A 21,747-nucleotide genomic window follows, 5' to 3' on the forward strand; every position below is an offset into this window, starting at 1 on the left:
ATGGGGGGATGTAGTACACAACATCTGGAGTGCCGAAGGTTGCCTATGCATGGTATATGATATGCCTGGCTCACCTGGCTATTTCACATTTACTGACATCGAGACCTCTTTTAGGCATGAAGCCCATTCCTCTTTGTGGTTCTTTGCTGCTGAAGGTATTCAAGTAATGGACATAAGGTGCCTCGTCTGTTATCTCAAAGTAACGGATACTGCTGTCACCCTGTAACATGAAAAGAACATCATTGCTGCAGCATTTTTTGGAGAAAGTTAAAGGAACACTCTAAGTTCAGGAATACAAACGTGTATTCATGACCTTCTGACATTGAACACACTGTTTACGTGTCCGCCTTCCCCCCTTGCCCTCCTTAAATAGGGATAAATCTTACATTTATTTAGCGCTGCATGGGTCTGCCAGCACCCCTGTTCTGCCTCCTTGGCTGAGATCACCAGAATTGACAATCTCAGTCAATACAATGGATTGGCGAGATTGTCAATTCTGATGATTTCAACCAAGGAAGTGGGCCAGGGGGCAGAGTCAGATACCTTGCTTACCAATCAGCGTCTCCTTATAGAGATGCATTGAATCAATTCATTTCTACGAGGAAAGTTCAGTGCCTCCATGAAGAGTGTGAAGACACTGAACGCACTGACCCAGGAAGCCCCCACAGTGGCCGTTTGACTGCCACTGGAGATGTCCATAGGCAGCAATGTGAACAAGGCCTTTTCTCTGAAAACAGCAAAAAATCTGCATGGACAGGCTATAGACACCATAACACCTACATTAAGCTGTAGTTGTTCTGGTGACTATAGTATCCCTTTAACTGCATTATTATTAAAGTAGTTCATCTACAGCCAAATAATGTGTATTTTCAAAAATAGGTCATAAATATTACTAATAAAAACAAATATCGCATATTTTTTTGCAATAAATGCGTGGTATATATAGACACACAAGTATGAGCATAAGTAAAATGTGTGCAAGAATTAATATAAGTTGGTAAATGTGAGAATTGTACCATGATATCAATGATCTGTTTGTCATTTATTTGTAGAAAGAAAGATAGCTATGGATACATGTATATACAGGGTAAATCAAGTTCCTGATGATTTAGGTCTCCTCCAACAAAAGAAAATATGTTTACAGAAACCAAATGGGAATAATTATTCACTATTTATCAAGTGCTAACTTTTTCATTGTTATTTTAGGAATTTATATGTACACATCATGCAGATTGTATGGTAAATCAGACAGGACTTGTACACCTCCAGCTTGTCTAAGAAAATACATTTAAAAAAATAAGAAAATCAAATGCCACCAGACCAGTACTCAACACACTCCTGTAGATGAGCAATTAGCCTTCCTTAATCAACAGCAAGAGGTTTGAAAAAAGTCCCAGGGGGATTGAAACGTTATCTTTACTTTAGACCAGTGAATAAAGTCTACTTGCATATCTAGCAGAGTGCCGAGTACCTGTTTTGTTATCAGTGTATTTAGACTGTTAAACTAAGGAGACGTGAGATGAACATTGGTTGGAGCAAAGTCATTTGAAAATGATAAAGCCGGATTATGCTGAGATAGGTTAAAACTCTTGGCAATTTTACCATAATGACTCATGAGATATTCCTGGATATCTGTTGCCTCGTAGTGTTTTAAGACGTGTAAGCAACAGAAATGTTCACAAAACAAACACTGTCACAATTCTTAAATAAAATATTATCAAGACTAAAGGCAAAGTATGTACTAAATGACCTTTATAAATATTCAGGTTTTACTTTAAGCAAGGGTAGGAAACTCGAATGAGGAGCAGGCACCTGTTTTACTCACTAGAGACATTTTAGAATACCGGTACCTTAGTGTCATGATTTTCATCTGAGTGTCTCTCATTGTAGGGCAAGCAATCGTTTCCCTCTCATCCTCTGGTCTTGACAAATAATTCTCTAAATGCAGATATTAAACATGATCCATAACAGGATCACAGAGTTACCTTTCCACAGAGGTAAACAATGCTGGAGTCTGGATCATAGAAAGGAAGGAGAACTCCATTACTGGTGTCCATCTCTTGTAAGGCGATGGGTTCATCAAAGTTACTCTACATGCCGGTAGACGGGAAAATTGTTTAGTATATGCCATTTTCTAACCAATTATTAGTAGTTCAAAAGTTAGTGAAACTCGGCACACCGTTTTATACAAAGTAATTTTTCCACACAGTAAACTCTACTTTTAAAAAGAGATATAGATACCGTAAATAAGAAAACAAACTATTGTTTTAAGTAATCAGTAAGGATAACAGTTCCAATGTATGTAGGGAATTATCTATTAACTAAAGCTGTACAGAATCTTTCATGTGCTCTCTTTGAGAACTTTTCAGCGAGCTGTGCTAACTATTTAGTGAGTAGTGCTCACTTAATATATAGAATGGACTTAAAGTAGAATATATTGTGAGATTTCTATTCTGTTTATTATTTAGAACATTATGAGACCTGGACTATTGCATTAATGCACTTCATACAAGGCCAAATAATATATACTATTCATCGTGCTCAGCTAGCTTTTAAAGTCATAGCTAAATGCTAATGCCACCAATTCTGTGTTAATTTTTTTTTATTTACGTTTGCTTACTTGCTACGTTTGGTCAAATGCTAGATGGCTATGGACCACAAAGAATTCACTGAATAGGTGGTTTTTCATATTATACAAGGTAATCTATGCCTTGGGAATTTTTTTTACCATGGGTGAAATTTATAGAACATGCCCTCCTGTTTTCACAGGGTAATTCTGTGGCTCACAATTCTATAATATTACATAATTGTCAATTAGCGGAATACATGATTGCTTATATTACAGAATGTGGCCCATAAGCCTATTCCTTTGAAGGTAACATGGATCGCTCGTTATTATTAAGGTGGAACTGACACCATGTGTACATTATTTGTGATTTCAAATTGTTTTATTCTTTTGCACAAACTTATTTTAGTAGAGTATATGCCAACATTACTGTTTGTACATACAGTCATTTTAATTGGTTACCATAGCTCTCCCATCATGCATAACTAATAATCTACACATCAAAAAAGGAGTGGAATAATATTACTCTTCTAGTTTATGTAAGCCAACTATACCACTCCAAATATATCACTCCACACTGGTAAGATAACACTGAGAACTATAGTCAGGAGCAGACACAGAGTTAGCACTCTTGGCATTAGAACCCTAATGGTCTATACACTCCATGCTGAAACACTGCATTCCGGGCCCTGGAAACGTGCGATTATTGTCACTGTAAACACAATAGCGAATATGAGTTTCTAGATTCCTAATTTCTCCAGGTGTATTGACTAGTCTTCCTAATTCCAGGTGTGTCTGAACTGCATTCTCCTTGATGCTCAGTCAACCAAAATGGAACTATAGTTCCCGAACATCTGTAAGGTTATGAAGTACTACACCAGGGTTTACCAATAATTGAGATGCCAAAGTGGAACGAACGAACATAGTTCGTCCGAATCAAATTACTTTTAACGCACATCTGAATGAATCAAGTTGCCTAGGATTTACCTGTGGAATGTTTTTAAATGAATAAGTCCCTACAGGTAAGTTCTGCATTAATCAACGTGTTATTGTGTGGATTCAAAGAAATTTGGTTCAGATGAACCAGTTCAAACACATTTTTGCACAAGTTTACTGTTGATTCACAGTGTGAATAAGAAAACTATTATGCTCTGTCTGAAGAAACAAACAATAACGGTTATTCACTAAAGTGAGAATTGCTGGGACTTCAAAGTGAATTACAGCATTCAAGTCAATAAAGATTTATTGGGAGCATAGCTGGATTGGAGAATATTTCTATTTACCTATTTTGGCCTTAAATTTGAAGTTCACTTTGAATTCCCAACAATTCTCACTTTACTAAATAACCCTGTAAATTATAATTACCGGTATCTTAATGAACTAAAACAAACATGTTTAGCTAGTCTTCGGCAAGCTGTGCATGTGAATTACTGTAGACTACCTACGAAGAGGTGCACAAAGATTCTAAACCCCCATTATGTTGGCATTGAACTAGTCATATATTAACATACTTAATTCACAGGCTCTGTATATAATCAATATTTGGCACATTTTATTGTTTTCATACTACGTGTTCTTATTTAGCTATTTTTCCCATGCATCTTGAAATGAGAATTCTTTAGCAATGATATTTCCAAGGGTCGTGTATTGTGGAAACAGTGACAATAATTTACAATTTGCCAGGACTATTTACGTATACCATTACCGGGTCCCATAAGCCCAACTCTCTCTGACTCATCCGTGTAAAACCAGTAGTAAAGATGTTTCCATCTCTGGTAAAGATCGCGCGCATGGGTCTCATCCCCTCGTGGGGGGTACATTTCTCCTGTGAGGGTTGGGAGGTGGAAAACAAACTCGTCATGACAGGATTATAATCACAAAAGCCTCTTGTCCTGGCAGAACAAGCAGCACAGGGTGTTACTGGCTCACAAACCTTTGCAGCTATGGATACCAAGGTGACCCTGGATGGGGAGATCGGAAAGGCCTGTCAATAAGTCTTTAAGGGATGAGATATAGATCTGAAAATATAGTGTGGGCTGCTGTCTGTGCAGCTGACCTTTGAACAATGCCAGAGAGTATTAGCAACATTAAAGAAATAAAGAGGCATTTAGTACTGGCCAGGGTCCCCGTTTAGACAGCCAAATAATGTAATCCTAGAGGAACTATATGCTTGTGGAGAGTGGCAGAAGAGGTAGTGTTTAAGTCCTTCTGAATGGAAAATAATGCTAAACAAAAATGTTTTCTTAAAAATAAGATTTAGGAACATTTCATTCTAGTTACATAACCAACCAGTGTAATGAAAGTATGCTAAGCTAGCACATGCCAATCCTGGCTCATCATCAACAGGACTTTTAAAGGTGCCTCAATAGAGCAGAGATGACTCAACCAATAGCTTACATAGCTTTGCCCACCTCCCTGTGCTCTTGTAGAGCTATGTTAGAAACATGGTCAGGAATAGTTCTTAACCAAGTTATATATAGTTTTTGCACAATAACAAATATCTGAATATTTAAATCCTACAACAAGGGATGTTCTTTCAACACTACAATTTGGGTGAGGTCACATCTCTCATCTGGCTCAAATAAAACAATATTAAAAAGGTGTATATCTATAGGTTTATGGATCACAGTTGCTGCTTACTCTCTGGAATCATTAATATATATACCGGTATATATTAAAAAATAAACCTATATACTGGACAAATATTATAGGAGATTATCTGCATCATCCAATGAATTGAGCTCTTTCTGACTCCCCAAAGGCAGGTGTAGAGAGTCCTCTGTCTTGCCACCGTTGGAACTCTGCAAAGCTTGTGCAGCTAACAAAACAGTAAATGTAAAGATATGTAGAATAAATAAAACATGCAGAACACCTTCTCATACCGGATCCCACAGTGCCAACTGTCGTTCGCTCATCTTGCTGAAGCCAGTGGTGAATATTTTGCCATCCGACAAAAAGATGGATTTGATTGGCCGGGCCCCTTCATGTGCCCCACTTTTCTCCTATATTGTTTGATTAGCAGGTTAAGTCGATCACAGCAAGTGAAAACAACAAACATGCTGGTTAGTGTCAGGCTAGTCAGTGATTCACACCCCTGATACAATAAGCAACACTACAACAAGATGGGACACTTTAGGTGGTCTCACAGGACCCTCCATAGACCTCTCAGTGTTGTACTCTACGTGCATGCTCGAGAGTACAGTACTGACATGGGCTCCTGGCAGATGAGGCACCAGGAGCTGAAGAGGACCAGCGGGAAGACTTGTGGCGGATAAGTAAAACTCATCCTTCCACTGCACCCCGCGTCACCCAGTCACTGTCTGAGGATTTGAATATGCAAAGACCATTGAAGGTGTCAGAGCTGCTGTAAATCACTTTGGTTTTTTTGCAGCCATAGTCAGATCTCACCTGTTGAGAGAGACCTGTTTTTTTTTTTAAAAAAAATCCCTTAATGCACAGTGGGTTTCATTTAGAATTTCATACCTACTGCTCTGTTAACATGCCTGCAACAGTCTCACGTGCGTGAATAAAGTTCATTACATTAACAATTAAGAGATAAGAACTTCTAAAGTAAACACTCTGTGCCATAAAATCTGATAGAAAATTAAACCATTTTTCCATGGAGACTGTGTGAGTCACAGGCAGGGTGTTACTGGGGCTACATAAACAGAAACAAAGTGATTTAACTTCTAAATGGCAAAGAGCTGAACATTGACATTGCAGGGGCATGATCTATACACCAAAACGGTTTCATGAAGCTAAAATTGTTTTGGTGGTTTGAATGCCAGGCATTCACAATTCTGTACCACAACTTACAAACAACCACACCGCAGTGGACAAAACTGTGGGGTGATTAAAGCTTGTATCTTAACTGATCCACAGCAATTGTGTCACTTGTTTCTTTTAACTACTAAATGGTATGTGGCCTTAATTATGTCCCTGCCCCCTTAATTCTAAGTTTCCAATACTTTTATCACTTTCCAATGTAAGCATGCAATTGACACAGCAATAACACAGCACAGGGATTATAGACGAAGACAGCACAGTGCACCGTTTAGACCAATGGTTGGTGTTTCAATCTTGTACATGGTGACATGAACCTCTCTCTGTTAGATATTAAGGAATCCTTAAGCCCTTATGTGTGCCTATATGCGTATCTGTATGTACGTTTATCTATGTATGTGTCTGTATGCTTGCATGTGTGTCTATATGTGCATGTATGTTTGCATGTGTCTCTGTGTATCTGTCTGTATGTGTATATCTTTGCAGGGCCGCCATCAGGGGGTGACAACCATGACGGCGGTCCTGGGGGGTCCGGACTGCTTTGGCAGTCCTGGGCCCCACATTCCCTCTCTGCACATATATAAAGCGATGATTGCTATATATATGTGCAGACGCGGTCTCAGTGCCAGGCTCACTATTGGCAGTCACTATATTAAAGGAAAGCACAGTGTCAGACTCACTCTTCGCGGTCGCTATAGTAAAGGAAAGCACAGTGCCAAGCTCACTATTGGCAGTCACTATATCAAAGGAAAGCACAGTGCCAGGCTCACTCTAAGCAGTCACTATATTAAAGGAAAGCACAGTGCCAGGCCCACTATTGACAGTCACTATATCAAAGGAAAGCACAGTGCCAGGCTCACTCTAAGCAGTCACTATATTAAAGGAAAGCACAGTGCCAGGCCCACTATTGGCAGTCACTATACTAAAGGAAAGCACAGTGTCAGACTCACTCTTCGCGTCGCTATAGTAAAGGAAAGCACAGTGCCAGGCCCACTATTGGCAGTCACTATATTAAAGGAAAGCACGGTGCCAGGCTCACTATTGGCAGTCACTATATTAAAGGAAAGCACAGTGTCAGACTCACTCTTCGCGGTCGCTATAGTAAAGGAAAGCACAGTGCCAGGCTCACTATTGGCAGTCACTATATTAAAGGAAAGCACAGTGCCAGGCTTACTATTGGCAGTCACTATATTAAAGGAAAGCACAGTGCCAGGCTCACTATTGGCAGTCACTATATTAAAGGAAAGCACAGTGCCAGGCTCACTATTGGCAGTCACTATATTAAAGGAAAGCACAGTGCCAGGCTCACTATTGGCAGTCACTATATTAAAGGAAAGCACAGTGTCAGACTCACTCTTCGCGGTCGCTAAAGTAAAGGAAAGCACAGTGCCAGGCTCACTATTGGCAGTCACTATATTAAAGGAAAGCACAGTGTCAGACTCACTCTTCGCGGTCGCTATAGTAAAGGAAAGCACAGTGCCAAGCTCACTATTGGCAGTCACTATATCAAAGGAAAGCACAGTGCCAGGCTCACTCTAAGCAGTCACTATATTAAAGGAAAGCACAGTGCCAGGCCCACTATTGGCAGTCACTATATCAAAGGAAAGCACAGTGCCAGGCTCACTCTAAGCAGTCACTATATTAAAGGAAAGCACAGTGCCAGGCCCACTATTGGCAGTCACTATACTAAAGGAAAGCACAGTGTCAGACTCACTCTTCGCGGTCGCTATAGTAAAGGAAAGCACAGTGCCAGGCCCACTATTGGCAGTCACTATATTAAAGGAAAGCACAGTGCCAGGCCCACTATTGGCAGTCACTATATTAAAGGAAAGCACAGTGCCAGGCCCACTATTGGCAGTCACTATATTAAAGGAAAGCACAGTGCCAGGCTTACTATTGGCAGTCACTATATTAAAGGAAAGCCCAGCAGTAGCCTCACTCTTAGCAGTCTGTATATTAGGGAAAAGTACAGTGCCAGGCCCATTATTAGCATTCACTACATTAAAGCACAGTATCAATATTGGACTTCATTTTTCATTGACTGTGTAGATAGTTTGCAGAAATGTATTTTTTCCCCAAAAAAGGAATAAAAAAGATATTTAACAAACATAGGTGCATTGTGACTGTCATTGCATGTATAACCCCTGTAATCTTGGCAGACCACTTATGTATATACCTCATAACAGGATTCAAATTGTAGACATTATACATAATAAATTACAACAAAAATTTGCAAATCAAGCCACCACGGGGATGGAAGAGGTGGGGACAGAGGGGTAAAGAGAATACAGTTAAAATAAACAGGATAGATTTAACAATGAGGTTTTGCATACCAAATTATATGAATAAGTGTAAAAATAAAATATTTTAGGTAAGATACATTTTCCAGTCCACTATTTGGCCTACAATTTGGAATTCACTCTGACTTTTAATTTCAGATATTTCATACCTTAACGAATAACCCTGTTTATTTTATTTATTTATTTTACTGAATGGTGATGAATAGGACACAATTCAAAATAAAAATAAAAATAAAAAAATCACATATAGCCAAACTAGGAATATGGGGGAAATTGGATATTTATCTATCGATAGTAATAGTAATATTGATATATAGATATATTTTATATTACTAGCACCATATTGTTAAATCCTCCGCTGCAGTAGCAAACAGGCAGTTTCTTTGAAACATGTTGTGTTAAAGATTTTTTGACATTTTTACAAAACAACAATAACAAAAATTACAAGAAAAAAAAAAGGGACCAAACGGGCCAAACAGGCAGTTTCTAATCTAGAACAAGATGCTGCAATATTAGGGTGCCCCCTTGTGCTAGGAAATCACATAAGTCCTCCTATTGAGCTTAGACTTGTACAGAAATCCCATACATCTGTGCTGAAAAAAAACAAACGCCAGTTTATTGCTGAATGAATTAACTGATTTGTTAGTGATTTGCTGAACAAACGGGCATTTGATTCATTCAGCATAGCTGTATGGGGGTTTATGCATAAATCTATTTGAAAGAAAAGTTAATTAGTTGTGGATTATATCTGTTAGAGAGCGTTTGGTTCTATATTTAATCTTATTTTAAAAAAAAAAACAAGATTCTGACTTTTTTTTCTTGCGATAATACAATTCTTTATCAAAAATATAACTATGTTTCTCCAAAATATCATATTTTGCTGGTATTCGAATATATTCTGGAGAACCAATGCTGTACGATTATTACCTAACTTACTTGCTAATACTTGTTCCAGTGACCTTCAAAAAATTAAGGCCTCAGGGGTCTGCTGTGAGAACATACACAATGTGTAATAATGTTTAAAGTTGCCCTGTCACCGTCTGGGGTTTTTGCATAATTTGCAAAGTCCCCTAACAGTGACATTGCCCAATGGAGGTCCAGTGCCTATTGCGGGGCCAGGAAAGGTGAGATTTCCTTAATTGAATCTGTCCCTCGTGGGTGCTGCCATCCTCTTTCATCTGCTCTTCTTCAGCTCTTGGCATTTCAGCTACCAGGAGGAGTCGCTAGCGCTGTACTCTTGCCGATTAGTGATTGTACAGCATTGAAATCTATGGAGGATACCGTGTTCTCGAGGGATCCTCCATCAAATCTATGGAGGATCCCTCAAGAACACGGTATCCTACATAGAAAGAGCCTTTTTTCCCAATACAGCCTTCACTGGTGATGGCTTGGAGAAATGACGAGCTTGGCGGCAGTGGCTCCGCCTTTCTGTCAAGCGGAGGAAAAACACAGAGACAAAGTAAGACCTACTTTGTGTCTCAGTATATCTTTTGACAGGGTTGGGATTTCAGTAAAATTCCAATACAATCAATCTGTGTTCCTAAAAGGAACACTCTAGGCACCAAAACCGCTTCATCCGAAATGGTTTTGGTGCACAGATGCTGTCCCTGTTTTTTTGACCATGTAAAATATTGCCGTTTCAGAGAAATGGCAATGGCTACATTTGTCTGACACAATGCCTCTAATGTCGGTCAGGCCAAGAATCTTATATACAATAACACTCCAATGCAAAAATATATTTATTGTTAATGTTAGAGGGTTCCTTCATTTAATGGATGATCTAACTGACATTTGCCAGCAGTCAATTTACACAATAAATTGTGATAAAATGGACAAGAACTTAGTACTGGGAGCTTACCTGCCCTTGAGAAAGACGGGCAATAAAAATGTCAAATTGTTCTCTTGTTATTTCCATTTAAATAGGACACCTCTTGAGAAAGAAAAGAAAAAAAATCTAAATTTTGAAAAAGAATTGTATTACACTAGAAAATAATAACATGACACATCCACTTTAAAGCGAAAAGGAGGATCATCAAAGGATAGCAAGGTGGAAGGACAGCCAGACACTTACAGCCACAATCTCATTCTTGCGTGGGTCAATGACCCGGACTTTCTTATCCTTGCAGGTAGTTGTGATGAGGCTTCCATCGTAGTTCCAGCAGATATTGTAAATGAGGTCAGTATGTAGTTCATCAAGGGAAATTAAAGCCTCGCCTGTTCCGACATTCCAGATAATTATTGCATTATCACTACCTAACAGCAAGTTTAGAAAGGGTATAAAAAAAATGGAAGAAAAAAAACACAATTCTTTGAGAGTAATCTTATGATTTTTTTTCCCCAATACATTCCAGAACCCTACACACTACAGTGATTCCACTGGTTCCAAAGAGCATTCCCATTCTCAACCACAGATTCAAATGCAAGCAGTAAGCTTAGATTATTGTTTTTATGTTAAAGTTGTTTATCATATGCAAATTAGATACATTATAATGAAGAAAATTTTTAGCTAAAATCTGGTTTCCAAATGCTTTGTTTACCATATATATTCATATTCAGCAATAATTAATCACTTGAGCTACTATGTGGCTGTGTTTGGAAAAGTTTTCCTTTAATGCGTTGATGCACTGCTAGACAGATCGGGCAAGAGTTTATATAGCACCCATTATAATCAATGGTGACATATGAAAAATAAATAAAGCTTAAGCATAAAAATAATTAAACATGAAACTGTTAAGCATTTTTGTAAAATGTAAAACTGTGAAAAATATCACAATTAACATGCATAATATTATTCCAACCTTCAATAAACAGAATCATTAGAAGGAGACTCAAGGTACTAACACAATCAGCACAATTGATTAGCTTGGGCCTCATATTGATAATGTTTTTTTCTACATGTAGCAAAGCTTTGATATACTATACAGGTGTTAATAGGACCGTGGTTGGCTGTGTTAAGTCAGCGTTTAGTCAGCAGCTCAGCTCACATGGATCTCTTATAGCTGCATTGTTTATTTTGCAAACAGGAAAACTTTTGTAGAACAGGGAGGAAGTGGCTATGGGGGTAGAGTTATCCAACAGAATGCAGAAAAAAAAAAAAAAAAATTACAGAAAACTAAGTTTTAAATGTGACCAAAAATACAGCAAAAATATGAGATGCGTCAGGGCCTCCAGTGTTATATCGCTTAATTTACTTGCAATAAATATTCTTCCAAAGAAACGTTTAAATGGTTATATGATTAGGAAAACATTCTAAGTTCCTAATAATTAATCACAAAGTGTTGCTTCAACAATAAATACAACAGGAATTATGGAGAATGGTGAAACTAGCATCATTTTGAGTTCAAAATAGCTGAATTGAAAGTCAGGTAATTATCTAGGTCAATTATACGGGCCTAAAATGTATACTATACTTTGTCTGTTCTCTATAATTCCAGTTTTAGTGTATAATACCTTATTTAATTCAAATGACAGCCGTCACTTTAAAGGCCACAAATTGGACAGTAGCAAATGCAGGAATATCTACTTTTTGACACTGTGCACCAACAATACTAGGGAATATGGATTAGTATAAATGCTGTTGTTTTATGGTGGATTGTTGGTAATTTCTGTGGTCATCACAAACCGTAATTACTACTTTACAATATGGCAGATGGTATAGGGATTTGATGCTTACGATATGGAGTCACATTACACCCATGGTTACTTCCATCTATGCTCAGAAACTATTCTGCAATAGATTATTACCTGCACTGAGTAATATATTGCGAGCGGAAGGATGCCATGTGATTATACCAACTCTCTTGGAGTGACCTTCCAGGGTCACAATAGGTTCTGTTATTGATCGTACTGGTGTATAATCTGGAATTTGCCAAACCTAGGGAAAAACAACAACTATCAGATCAAAGTTATTGTGTTAAAACATTAATTAGGAAATTTAGAAAAAGAAAATAATAAAACACCTTAAAAGCATGTTCATTCCTTGCAGGGTTTCATGTGCATAGTGCACACACACAGACACACGCTGCATCCCCAGCACAGAGACACACACTGCATCCCCAGCACACACAGATACACGCTGCATCCCCACCACACGCACTGATACACGCTGCATCCCCACCACACGCACTGATACACGCTGCATCCTCAGCACACGCACTGATACACGCTGCATCCTCAGCACACACAGATACACGCTGCATCCTCAGCACACACAGATACACGCTGCATCCCCAGCACACACAGATACACGCTGCATCCCCAGCACACACAGATACACGCTGCATCCCCAGCACACACAGATACACGCTGCATCCCCAGCACACACAGATACACGCTGCATCCCCAGCACACACAGATACACGCTGCATCCCCAGCACACACAGATACACGCTGCATCCCCAGCACACACAGATACACGCTGCATCCCCAGCACACACAGATACACGCTGCATCCCCAGCACACACAGATACACGCTACATCCCCAGCACACACAGATACACGCTGCATCCCCAGCACACACAGATACACGCTGCATCCCCAGCACACACAGATACACGCTGCATCCCCAGCACACACAGATACACGCTGCATCCCCAGCACACACAGATACACGCTGCATCCCCAGCACACACAGATACACGCTGCATCCCCAGCACACACAGATACACGCTGCATCCCCAGCACACACAGATACACGCTGCATCCCCAGCACACACAGATACACGCTGCATCCCCAGCACACACAGATACACGCTGCATCCCCAGCACACACAGATACACGCTGCATCCCCAGCACACACAGATACACGCTGCATCCCCAGCACACACAGATACACGCTGCATCCCCAGCACACACAGATACACGCTGCATCCCCAGCACACACAGATACACGCTGCATCCCCAGCACACACAGATACACGCTGCATCCCCAGCACACACAGATACACGCTGCATCCCCAGCACACACACAGATACACGCTGCATCCCCAGCACACACAGATACACGCTGCATCCCCAGCACACACACAGACAAATGCTGCATCCCCAGCACACCCACTGACAGCTTTTCATCCTTGGACCCAGGCAGCACAATGTCTTGAACTGGCCATGACTCCATCTTTATACAATAGTAAACTGATTTTTCTTTTCCTACTGCACCTAAATAATCATTTTTTGACACCTTTTCCTCCCTATTATTTTATCATTGCTTGCAGATTTTAATATTCCTTCAAATTAAAACTTTGAAAGCCACTTGCTTTTCTCAGAAAATCCACCAGTCTGACAGTGGTGGAAAATGTTGAGAATAGGGGGGTGGAGCCAAGCAACTGAGCAGCCCAGACGTGCTGGCCGAGAGCTCCCACGTCTGGGAACAGAAATCGGGGCATTACACCCAGCTACCACGACTCACAAGCCGCAGACCTGGATAGTCACAACCGGGAGAGGCTGCTGCACCGAACGGTACCCCACACGAGTACCGGCGGGGCCAACTGGACACACCGAGGCCTGCGGCCTACCTACCACTGAGCCACTGGGAGACGGCCGCTCCCCAGGCACAAAAGCAGGGACTGGAACCCCCGGAATAAGTCCTCCCCCCCCCAGGACCGGTGGGGGTTATCCCGGTCCACAAAACCGACCAGAAAACATCCAGCCACGCACTGCACCAAGGCACGAAACCTCAAGTGTGATCCACGAGGCCTGATTAAAATGGCCGACTGCAACACTGCCCAAGCACAGCAACAGCCCCCAGACGACTGGGTTGCGGCCTCCAACGCAAGGTTTGAAGCCATGTGGGAGCAGTTCTGGGCCCGACTAGAGTGCAAACTCCAGCCACCACAGGCTAGTGAGAGGTCCAGAACACCTACAGCACGACAGCTGGCCGGGAATGGATGCCCTGATCAGCCCACGTCCGGACACAGAGCCTTTGCCAAGTCCTGGCGCAACCTGGAGGGGAGAATGCATGTCACTGCACAACAGCAGCCTAATGATCACTCACCTCTATTGCCATCCCTAAACAAGCGAAAGATGCCTGCAACTCATGAGAAGATGAAGGCCCCAAAATGGCGGCGAGGCGGGAAGTTCCTGTCGCTCCGGCTCACCCGCACATGGCGCCTCAGAAGGGGACACAATCGCACAAGCACTCCGAGCACCCAGAAGACACCCACGCAGCAGAGCCGACAGTGGATCACAAACACACCATCAAACACTGCCCCTAAGGGCAAGCTCCATGGAGACCCAGCACGGATTCCTGACAGTGACCGGAGCGGGCAGCCTAGTTCCTGGAATACCGGCGTTTACAGACGGTTGCTTCATCTAAGTGTTGCTTCTAAGTGTGTGTGTGGTTGGAGATATTCTGGAGAGTTTTACAGAAGCTTCAACTGTCTAAGAGTTGTGCTAAGAGTTCTTTTTTACTGTTACAGGTAAGATTCATCTGTAGGAAAAGGTTACTGACTGCACAAGGTTTCATTTCCTGTTGGTAATTATAAGGCATTTGTTTGGATTAGGTAGCTACTTGCTATTGATTACTATTTAAATTAGCTATTGTTTGCTAATAAGCAGAGGCCTACCCAGGTGTTAAACATTCCTAGTGGGAGGTGATTTGAGGAGTATATAAGGGCTGTTGTCATTAGCTTGGCTAATAGAGCTTGGTTGCTTCATCTAAGTGTTGCTTCTAAGTGTGTGTGTGGTTGGAGATATTCTGGAGAGTTTTACAGAAGCTTCAACTGTCTAAGAGTTGTGCTAAGAGTTCTTTTTTACTGTTACAGGTAAGATTCATCTGTAGGAAAAGGTTACTGACTGCACAAGGTTTCATTTCCTGTTGGTAATTATAAGGCATTTGTTTGGATTAGGTAGCTACTTGCTATTGATTACTATTTAAATTAGCTATTGTTTGCTAATAAGCAGAGGCCTACCCAGGTGTTAAACATTCCTAGTGGGAGGTGATTTGAGGAGTATATAAGGGCTGTTGTCATTAGCTTGGCTAATAGAGCTTGGTTGCTTCATCTAAGTGTTGCTTCTAAGTGTGTGTGTGGTTGGAGATATTCTGGAGAGTGTTGCTTCTAAGTGTGTGTGTGGTTGGAGATATTCTGGAGATAAACTGGAGGTAATCTGAGGTATCCAGGAGGATAAATAAAAAAAAAAAAAAAAAAAAGGTAAAATTTGTTTGATTTAAATTATTCGCCTCATTGGAATGGCAGACTTAGTTCAGTGTAATAGTTGCTTTGCATTTGTTTCACGTTCCACTTTTTGGAGGTTTGGTTGTTGTCTAATCTGTAGACAGTTCTCTATCTTGCGGCAGGAGATTGTATTTTTGAAGTCTGAGATTTGTAAATTATCTGGTAAACAAATTCAGGCTGGAACTGCTGCAAAGCCATTGCCGCAGAGACATACTAGGAATGGCAGATGGATTACTGTAGGATCTGGTAGACTTGGAGTTGTGGATAAAAGGCATATTGCACAGTCTGTTGTTCTACATAATTCATTTTCTGCACTTTCAGAGTGTAGTGGTGTCCTGGAGATAGGCACTGAGGCTAGTGGTGTTGTGCAGAGAGGCACTGAGGCTAGTGGTGTTGTGCAGAGAGGCACTGAGGCTAGTGGTGTTGTGCAGAGAGGCACTGAGGCTAGTGGTGTTGTGCAGAGAGGCACTGAGGCTAGTGGTGTTGTGCAGAGAGGCACTGAGGCTAGTGGTGTTGTGCAGAGAGGCACTGAGGCTAGTGGTGTTGTGCAGAGAGGAACTGAGGCTAGTGGTGTTGTGCAGAGAGGCACTGAGGCTAGTGGTGTTGTGCAGAGAGGCACTGAGGCTAGTGGTGTTGTGCAGAGAGGCACTGAGGCTAGTGGTGTTGTGCAGAGAGGCACTGAGGCTAGTGGTGTTGTGCAGAGAGGCACTGAGGCTAGTGGTGTTGTGCAGAGAGGCACTGAGGCTAGTGGTGTTGTGCAGAGAGGCACTGAGGCTAGAGGTGTTGTGCAGAGAGGCACTGAGGCTAGTGGTGTTGTGCAGAGAGGCTTGAAGACTATGGTGAGGCCTAATAGAAAGCAGTTGTTGTTGGGGGATTCCATCATAAGAGGTGTGGAGATGGACAATGGTGGTCTTGTGAGGTGTCTTCCCGGAGCTACTGCTCACAGAGACAGGAGACGTATCTGTAATATTGTTAAGCAAGCAAAGCAGGAAGGGGAATTGGATGTACTTGTCCATTTAGGGACAAATGACTTGGCTTGCAATGAGGTTTCAGAGGTTAAGGAAGTTTTTAGTGTTTTTGCCAATGATATACGGCAGGTTGCTTCCACACTGTCATTCTCTGAAGTTCTGCCTGTGCATAACACTCAGAACGACAGGCGGATGCGTATTAGGGACTTTAACTTGTGGCTTGGTGAATGGTGTCGGGAGCAAGGATTTGGCTTTATTGCTCATGGTAGCTCTGTTTGGAATGGAAATAAACTGTACAAAAAAGATGGTTTGCATCTTTCTCAAAAGGGAACAAATGTTCTCAGTGAGCAGTTCAGAGGTTTTGCTAGGATGTTTTTAAACTAGGAGGGGGGGGCAAAAGGGTGATAAAACATCAATCCAATTGTCCCCCAAAACAAGGACAGAAGGTGCCTGTAGCAAGTGTGTTAAAAAATGATAAGCTTAGAGTCATGTCTACAAATGCTCGCAGTTTAGGGAATAAGATCCATGAACTTGTGGCAATAATGGCAACTGATAGTGTAGATTTAGTCGCTGTTACTGAGACATGGTATAATGAGAAAAATGACTGGGACATAGCAATACCAGGGTACTCTTTATATAGAAAAGACAGGGAAGGCAAGAAAGGGGGAGGGGTGGCCCTGTATGTAAAGGATAGCATAAAATCTAGCCTAATAAAGGTTAGTGAGGCGAACATAGAGTCCGTTTGGGTTACGTTAGAATTTGGTAATCACACAGTAACTCGTGTAGGTGTGATTTATAGGCCCCCAGGACAAATTGAAGAGTTAGATAATCTACTAGTTGAAGAAATAGCTAAAATGACAATGAAGGGGGAAGTTATCATCATGGGTGACTTTAATCTTCCTGATGTGAATTGGAAAACAAAAATAGCTACTTGTGCCAGGAGCACACATATTCTAAACTCCCTACTGGGATTGTCTCTAAAACAAGTCGTTGAGGAGCCAACTCGTAAAGAGGCCATACTAGATTTAGTGTTAACAAATGGAGATTTGGTATCAGATATTACTGTAGGTGAAAGTTTAGGATCCAGTGATCATCAGTCAGTGTGGTTTAATATAAGAACAGTGACTGAGTCACACCACACAAAAACAAAAGTTTTAGACTTTAGAAAAACAGACTTTTCTAAAATTAGAATATGTGTAAAGGAGTCATTATCAGACTGGAGCAATTTATATGGAGTCCAAAAGAAATGGGATTATTTAAAAGTTGCACTACTGAAGGCAACAGAAAATTGCATTAGGCTTGTCAGTAAAAGCAAAAAATTCAAGAAACCACTGTGGTACTCCGCAGATGTGGCCAAAATAGTAAAAAACAAAAAGTTAGCATTTAGTAATTATAAAAAAACCCAGAGTGAGGAAGACAGAATGACCTATAAGATTAGGCAGAAAGAGGCTAAGCAAGTTATAAGAGCTTCCAAATCCCACACAGAAGAGAAAATAGCACAGTCAGTAAAAAAGGGGGACAAAACTTTTTTTAGATACATAAATGAGAAAAGAAAAGTAAAACAAGGATTAGTTAGATTAAAAACAAAAGAAGGAAGGTATGTAGATGAGGATAAAGGTCTAGCTGACTGCCTCAATGAATATTTTTGTTCGGTATTTACAGATGAAAATGAAGGAAAGGGACCTCAGTTAAGAAAAAGGATAAATGAGTCATTTATTACACGTGAGTTTACAGAGGAAGAGGTTCTATTTCAACTGTCAAAAGTAAAGACAAATAAGTCAATGGGACCTGATGGAATACACCCAAAGCTATTAAAAGAGCTTAGTGGTGTACTAGCAAAACCATTAACAGATTTATTTAACCAATCATTGATAACAGGAGTAGTCCCAGAAGATTGGAAGTTAGCAAATGTTGTGCCCATTCACAAGAAAGGTAATAGGGAGGAGTCGGGCAACTATAGGCCAGTAAGCCTTACTTCAGTAGTGGGGAAAGTGATGGAAACCATGTTAAAGGATAGGATTGTTGAACATCTAAAAACACATGGATTTCAAGACCAGAGACAACATGGGTTTACTTCAGGGAGATCATGCCAAACTAATCTTATTGATTTTTTTGATTGGGTAACTAAAACTATAGATCAGGGTGGTGCAGTAGACATTGCTTACCTAGATTTCAGTAAGGCTTTTGACACTGTTGCACATAGAAGGCTTATCAATAAACTACAATCTTTGAGTTTGGATTCCAATATTGTTGAATGGGTAAGGCAGTGGCTGAGTGACAGGCAACAGAGGGTTGTAGTCAATGGAGTATATTCAAAGCTTGGGCTTGTCACCAGTGGGGTACCTCAGGGATCTGTACTTGGACCCATTCTCTTTAATATTTTTATTAGTGATATTGCAGAAGGTCTTGATGGTAAGGTGTGTCTTTTTGCGGATGATACTAAGATATGTAACAGGGTTGATGTTCCAGGAGGGATAAGCCAAATGGAAAATGATTTAGGTAAACTAGAAAAATGGTCAGAGTTGTGGCAACTGACATTTAATGTGGATAAGTGCAAGATAATGCATCTTGGACGTAAAAACCCAAGGGCAGAGTACAGAATATTTGATAGAGTCCTAACCTCAACATCTGAGGAAAGGGATTTAGGGGTGATTATTTCTGATGACTTAAAGGTAGGCAGACAATGTAATAGAGCAGCAGGAAATGCTAGCAGAATGCTTGGTTGTATAGGGAGAGGTATTAGCAGTAGAAAGAGGGAAGTGCTCATGCCATTGTACAGAACACTGGTGAGACCTCACTTGGAGTACTGTACACAGTACTGGAGACCCTATCTTCAGAAGGATATTGATACCTTAGAGAGAGTTCAAAGAAGGGCTACTAAACTGGTTCATGGATTGCAGGATAAAACTTACCAGGAAAGGTTAAAGGATCTTAACATGTATAGCTTGGAGGAAAGACGAGACAGGGGGGATATGATAGAAACATTTAAATACATAAAGGGAATCAACACAGTAAAGGAGGAGACTATATTTAAAAGAAGAAAAACTACCACAACAAGAGGACATAGTCTTAAATTAGAGGGACAAAGGTTTAAAAATAATATCAGGAAGTATTACTTTACTGAGAGGGTAGTGGATGCATGGAATAGCCTTCCAGCTGAAGTGGTAGAGGTTAACACAGTAAAGGAGTTTAAGCATGCGTGGGATAGGCATAAGGCTATCCTAACTATAAGATAAGGCCAGGGACTAATGAAAGTATTTAGAAAACTGGGCAGACTAGATGGGCCGAATGGTTCTTATCTGCCGTCACATTCTATGTTTCTATGTTTCTATGTTTCTATGTTTCTATGTTTCTAAGTCAGCGACCAAGCAACAGGTCAGGGAAAACAGAGCCTGCCACCTTACCAAGCAAGCAAAGTGCCTGAAGCACGCAATATACCGGGCTCAGGACGGGATGATGCCTACAGCATGCCCTCACTTATATATGATACCGGGACTGAGACTCTTGCGCATGGGACATGTGTCACGACCGGGCGTTTGTAAGCATGCTTACATCTTAACCCCCAAAGGGTATGGGCTGAGCACCGGGACAGGTTACTCACTGCTCATTAAGCCAAGACCTACCGCTTCCTAATGTAACATGATGTATGCCTTTTCCGTTGACTTTGTTTGGTTTGTTATTTTTTATGTTATTTTCATTTTATTTGCTTCCTAGGCCTGACACATATCTGCCTCGCATACTGTGATTTTCTAGCTCACTGGTTTACCAGTATAGTATCAGGCTGACTCCTCGATGTCACAGATACAAGCTATGCAGGCGCTGTGGAAGTCTAAGACCCATGATCAGACACAAGCTGTTGTTTTATTTCAGCATTTTTTCTTTTTATCTAAGCGCCTAACAATATCTCAAGCACCTAACATGACAGCTAACTCAGCGTGCCATTAACTCAACCATCCCTTACCACTCATGGACACACGCAATGTCCTGCCCACGCACTAGGACACTACACTTTAAGCACAAGCAGTACAGTATCCATATAGTTTTCAACAAAACATGCATTGACTGTCTGGCGTACATCTTACAAGAAAGTGTAAGGGGATAATACACCAGCACTATAGTTACCTGGAACAGGTTTTGCTGTAGCTTCTGTTGCGGCCATCTTGTGATAAAGTTATATTTAAAGTTATATTTGAGTTTTATAATGCGATAACAATCTTAGGTGGTATTATAATATCTGTGTGAATGCCTCGGTGAGATGTTTAGGGCCATACAAGCACCAATACCCAAGTCTTAATATTACAAAGCAACGTTTAAATGAAGCAGAAATGTTTAGATAATAGTCTACCTATTTTATTATTATTTTTATTATCTCCCAACATGTAACTAACTCATACTGTTTTACCTAGTTAAGTCCAGTTTACCTGTCTTACCTGTCAGTTTAAGCGCACCCTAACTACTGGGACATAATTACATGCTAGCCTGAATTACTCTTGTTAAACTGAAAATGTGCTTGTGTACCAAAGCCAGGACAATGTCCTTGCGTGATATTTTGTGCCTGCAGAAGCTATTGTGGCTAAGCATACCATTTTACATATCTGTGCACACAAAAACATAAAATGGCGCACAAGTAGCACAGGCGATCTAGCTGTGCAACCAGCATCGTTACTTAATTTTATCTCACTCAACCTTCTTAAGACAAATCAACTGTTTAGTTAAGCTGTTAAATATAAAAATTGTGCAAATTCTCATGCCACTGTCTACCATGTAAAAAACTTGAAATACGCTGTTGTGGCGCTTGTCGCTTGAAATATTGTGTCTACCTGCACTACTAAAATAATTAAAAAAAAAAAAAATGTTGAGAATAAAAATGTAAATTTTTGTGCCACTTTTTTAAACATGGAAAGCGCAAATTTGTCAACCAGACCAAAAAAAAAAAAAAAGAACCAGAATGGAACC

General features: G+C 40.7%; 1 protein-coding gene across 3 annotated transcripts in view; it reads right to left on the bottom strand.

Moving 5' to 3' along the window:
- The window catches only part of CORO6 (coronin 6), a 133,427-nt gene that overhangs the window by 11,276 nt on the left and 100,404 nt on the right, over window positions 1-21,747 (bottom strand). The window contains exons 4-9 of one of the 3 annotated variants that reach the window (XM_063450034.1): window positions 12,394-12,523; window positions 10,721-10,902; window positions 5,449-5,568; window positions 4,272-4,391; window positions 1,986-2,090; window positions 75-220 (exon numbers count right to left, since the gene is read on the bottom strand). In XM_063450034.1, the coding sequence (XP_063306104.1) occupies window positions 75-220; window positions 1,986-2,090; window positions 4,272-4,391; window positions 5,449-5,568; window positions 10,721-10,902; window positions 12,394-12,523 (803 nt within the window). The remainder of the gene's footprint in view (window positions 1-74; window positions 221-1,985; window positions 2,091-4,271; window positions 4,392-5,448; window positions 5,569-10,720; window positions 10,903-12,393; window positions 12,524-21,747) is intronic. The other 2 variants (XM_063450036.1, XM_063450035.1) reach the window with 2 other exon arrangements.

This window comes from Pelobates fuscus, chromosome 1, assembly GCF_036172605.1.
Source record: "Pelobates fuscus isolate aPelFus1 chromosome 1, aPelFus1.pri, whole genome shotgun sequence".
Lineage (NCBI taxonomy): Eukaryota > Metazoa > Chordata > Amphibia > Anura > Pelobatidae > Pelobates > Pelobates fuscus.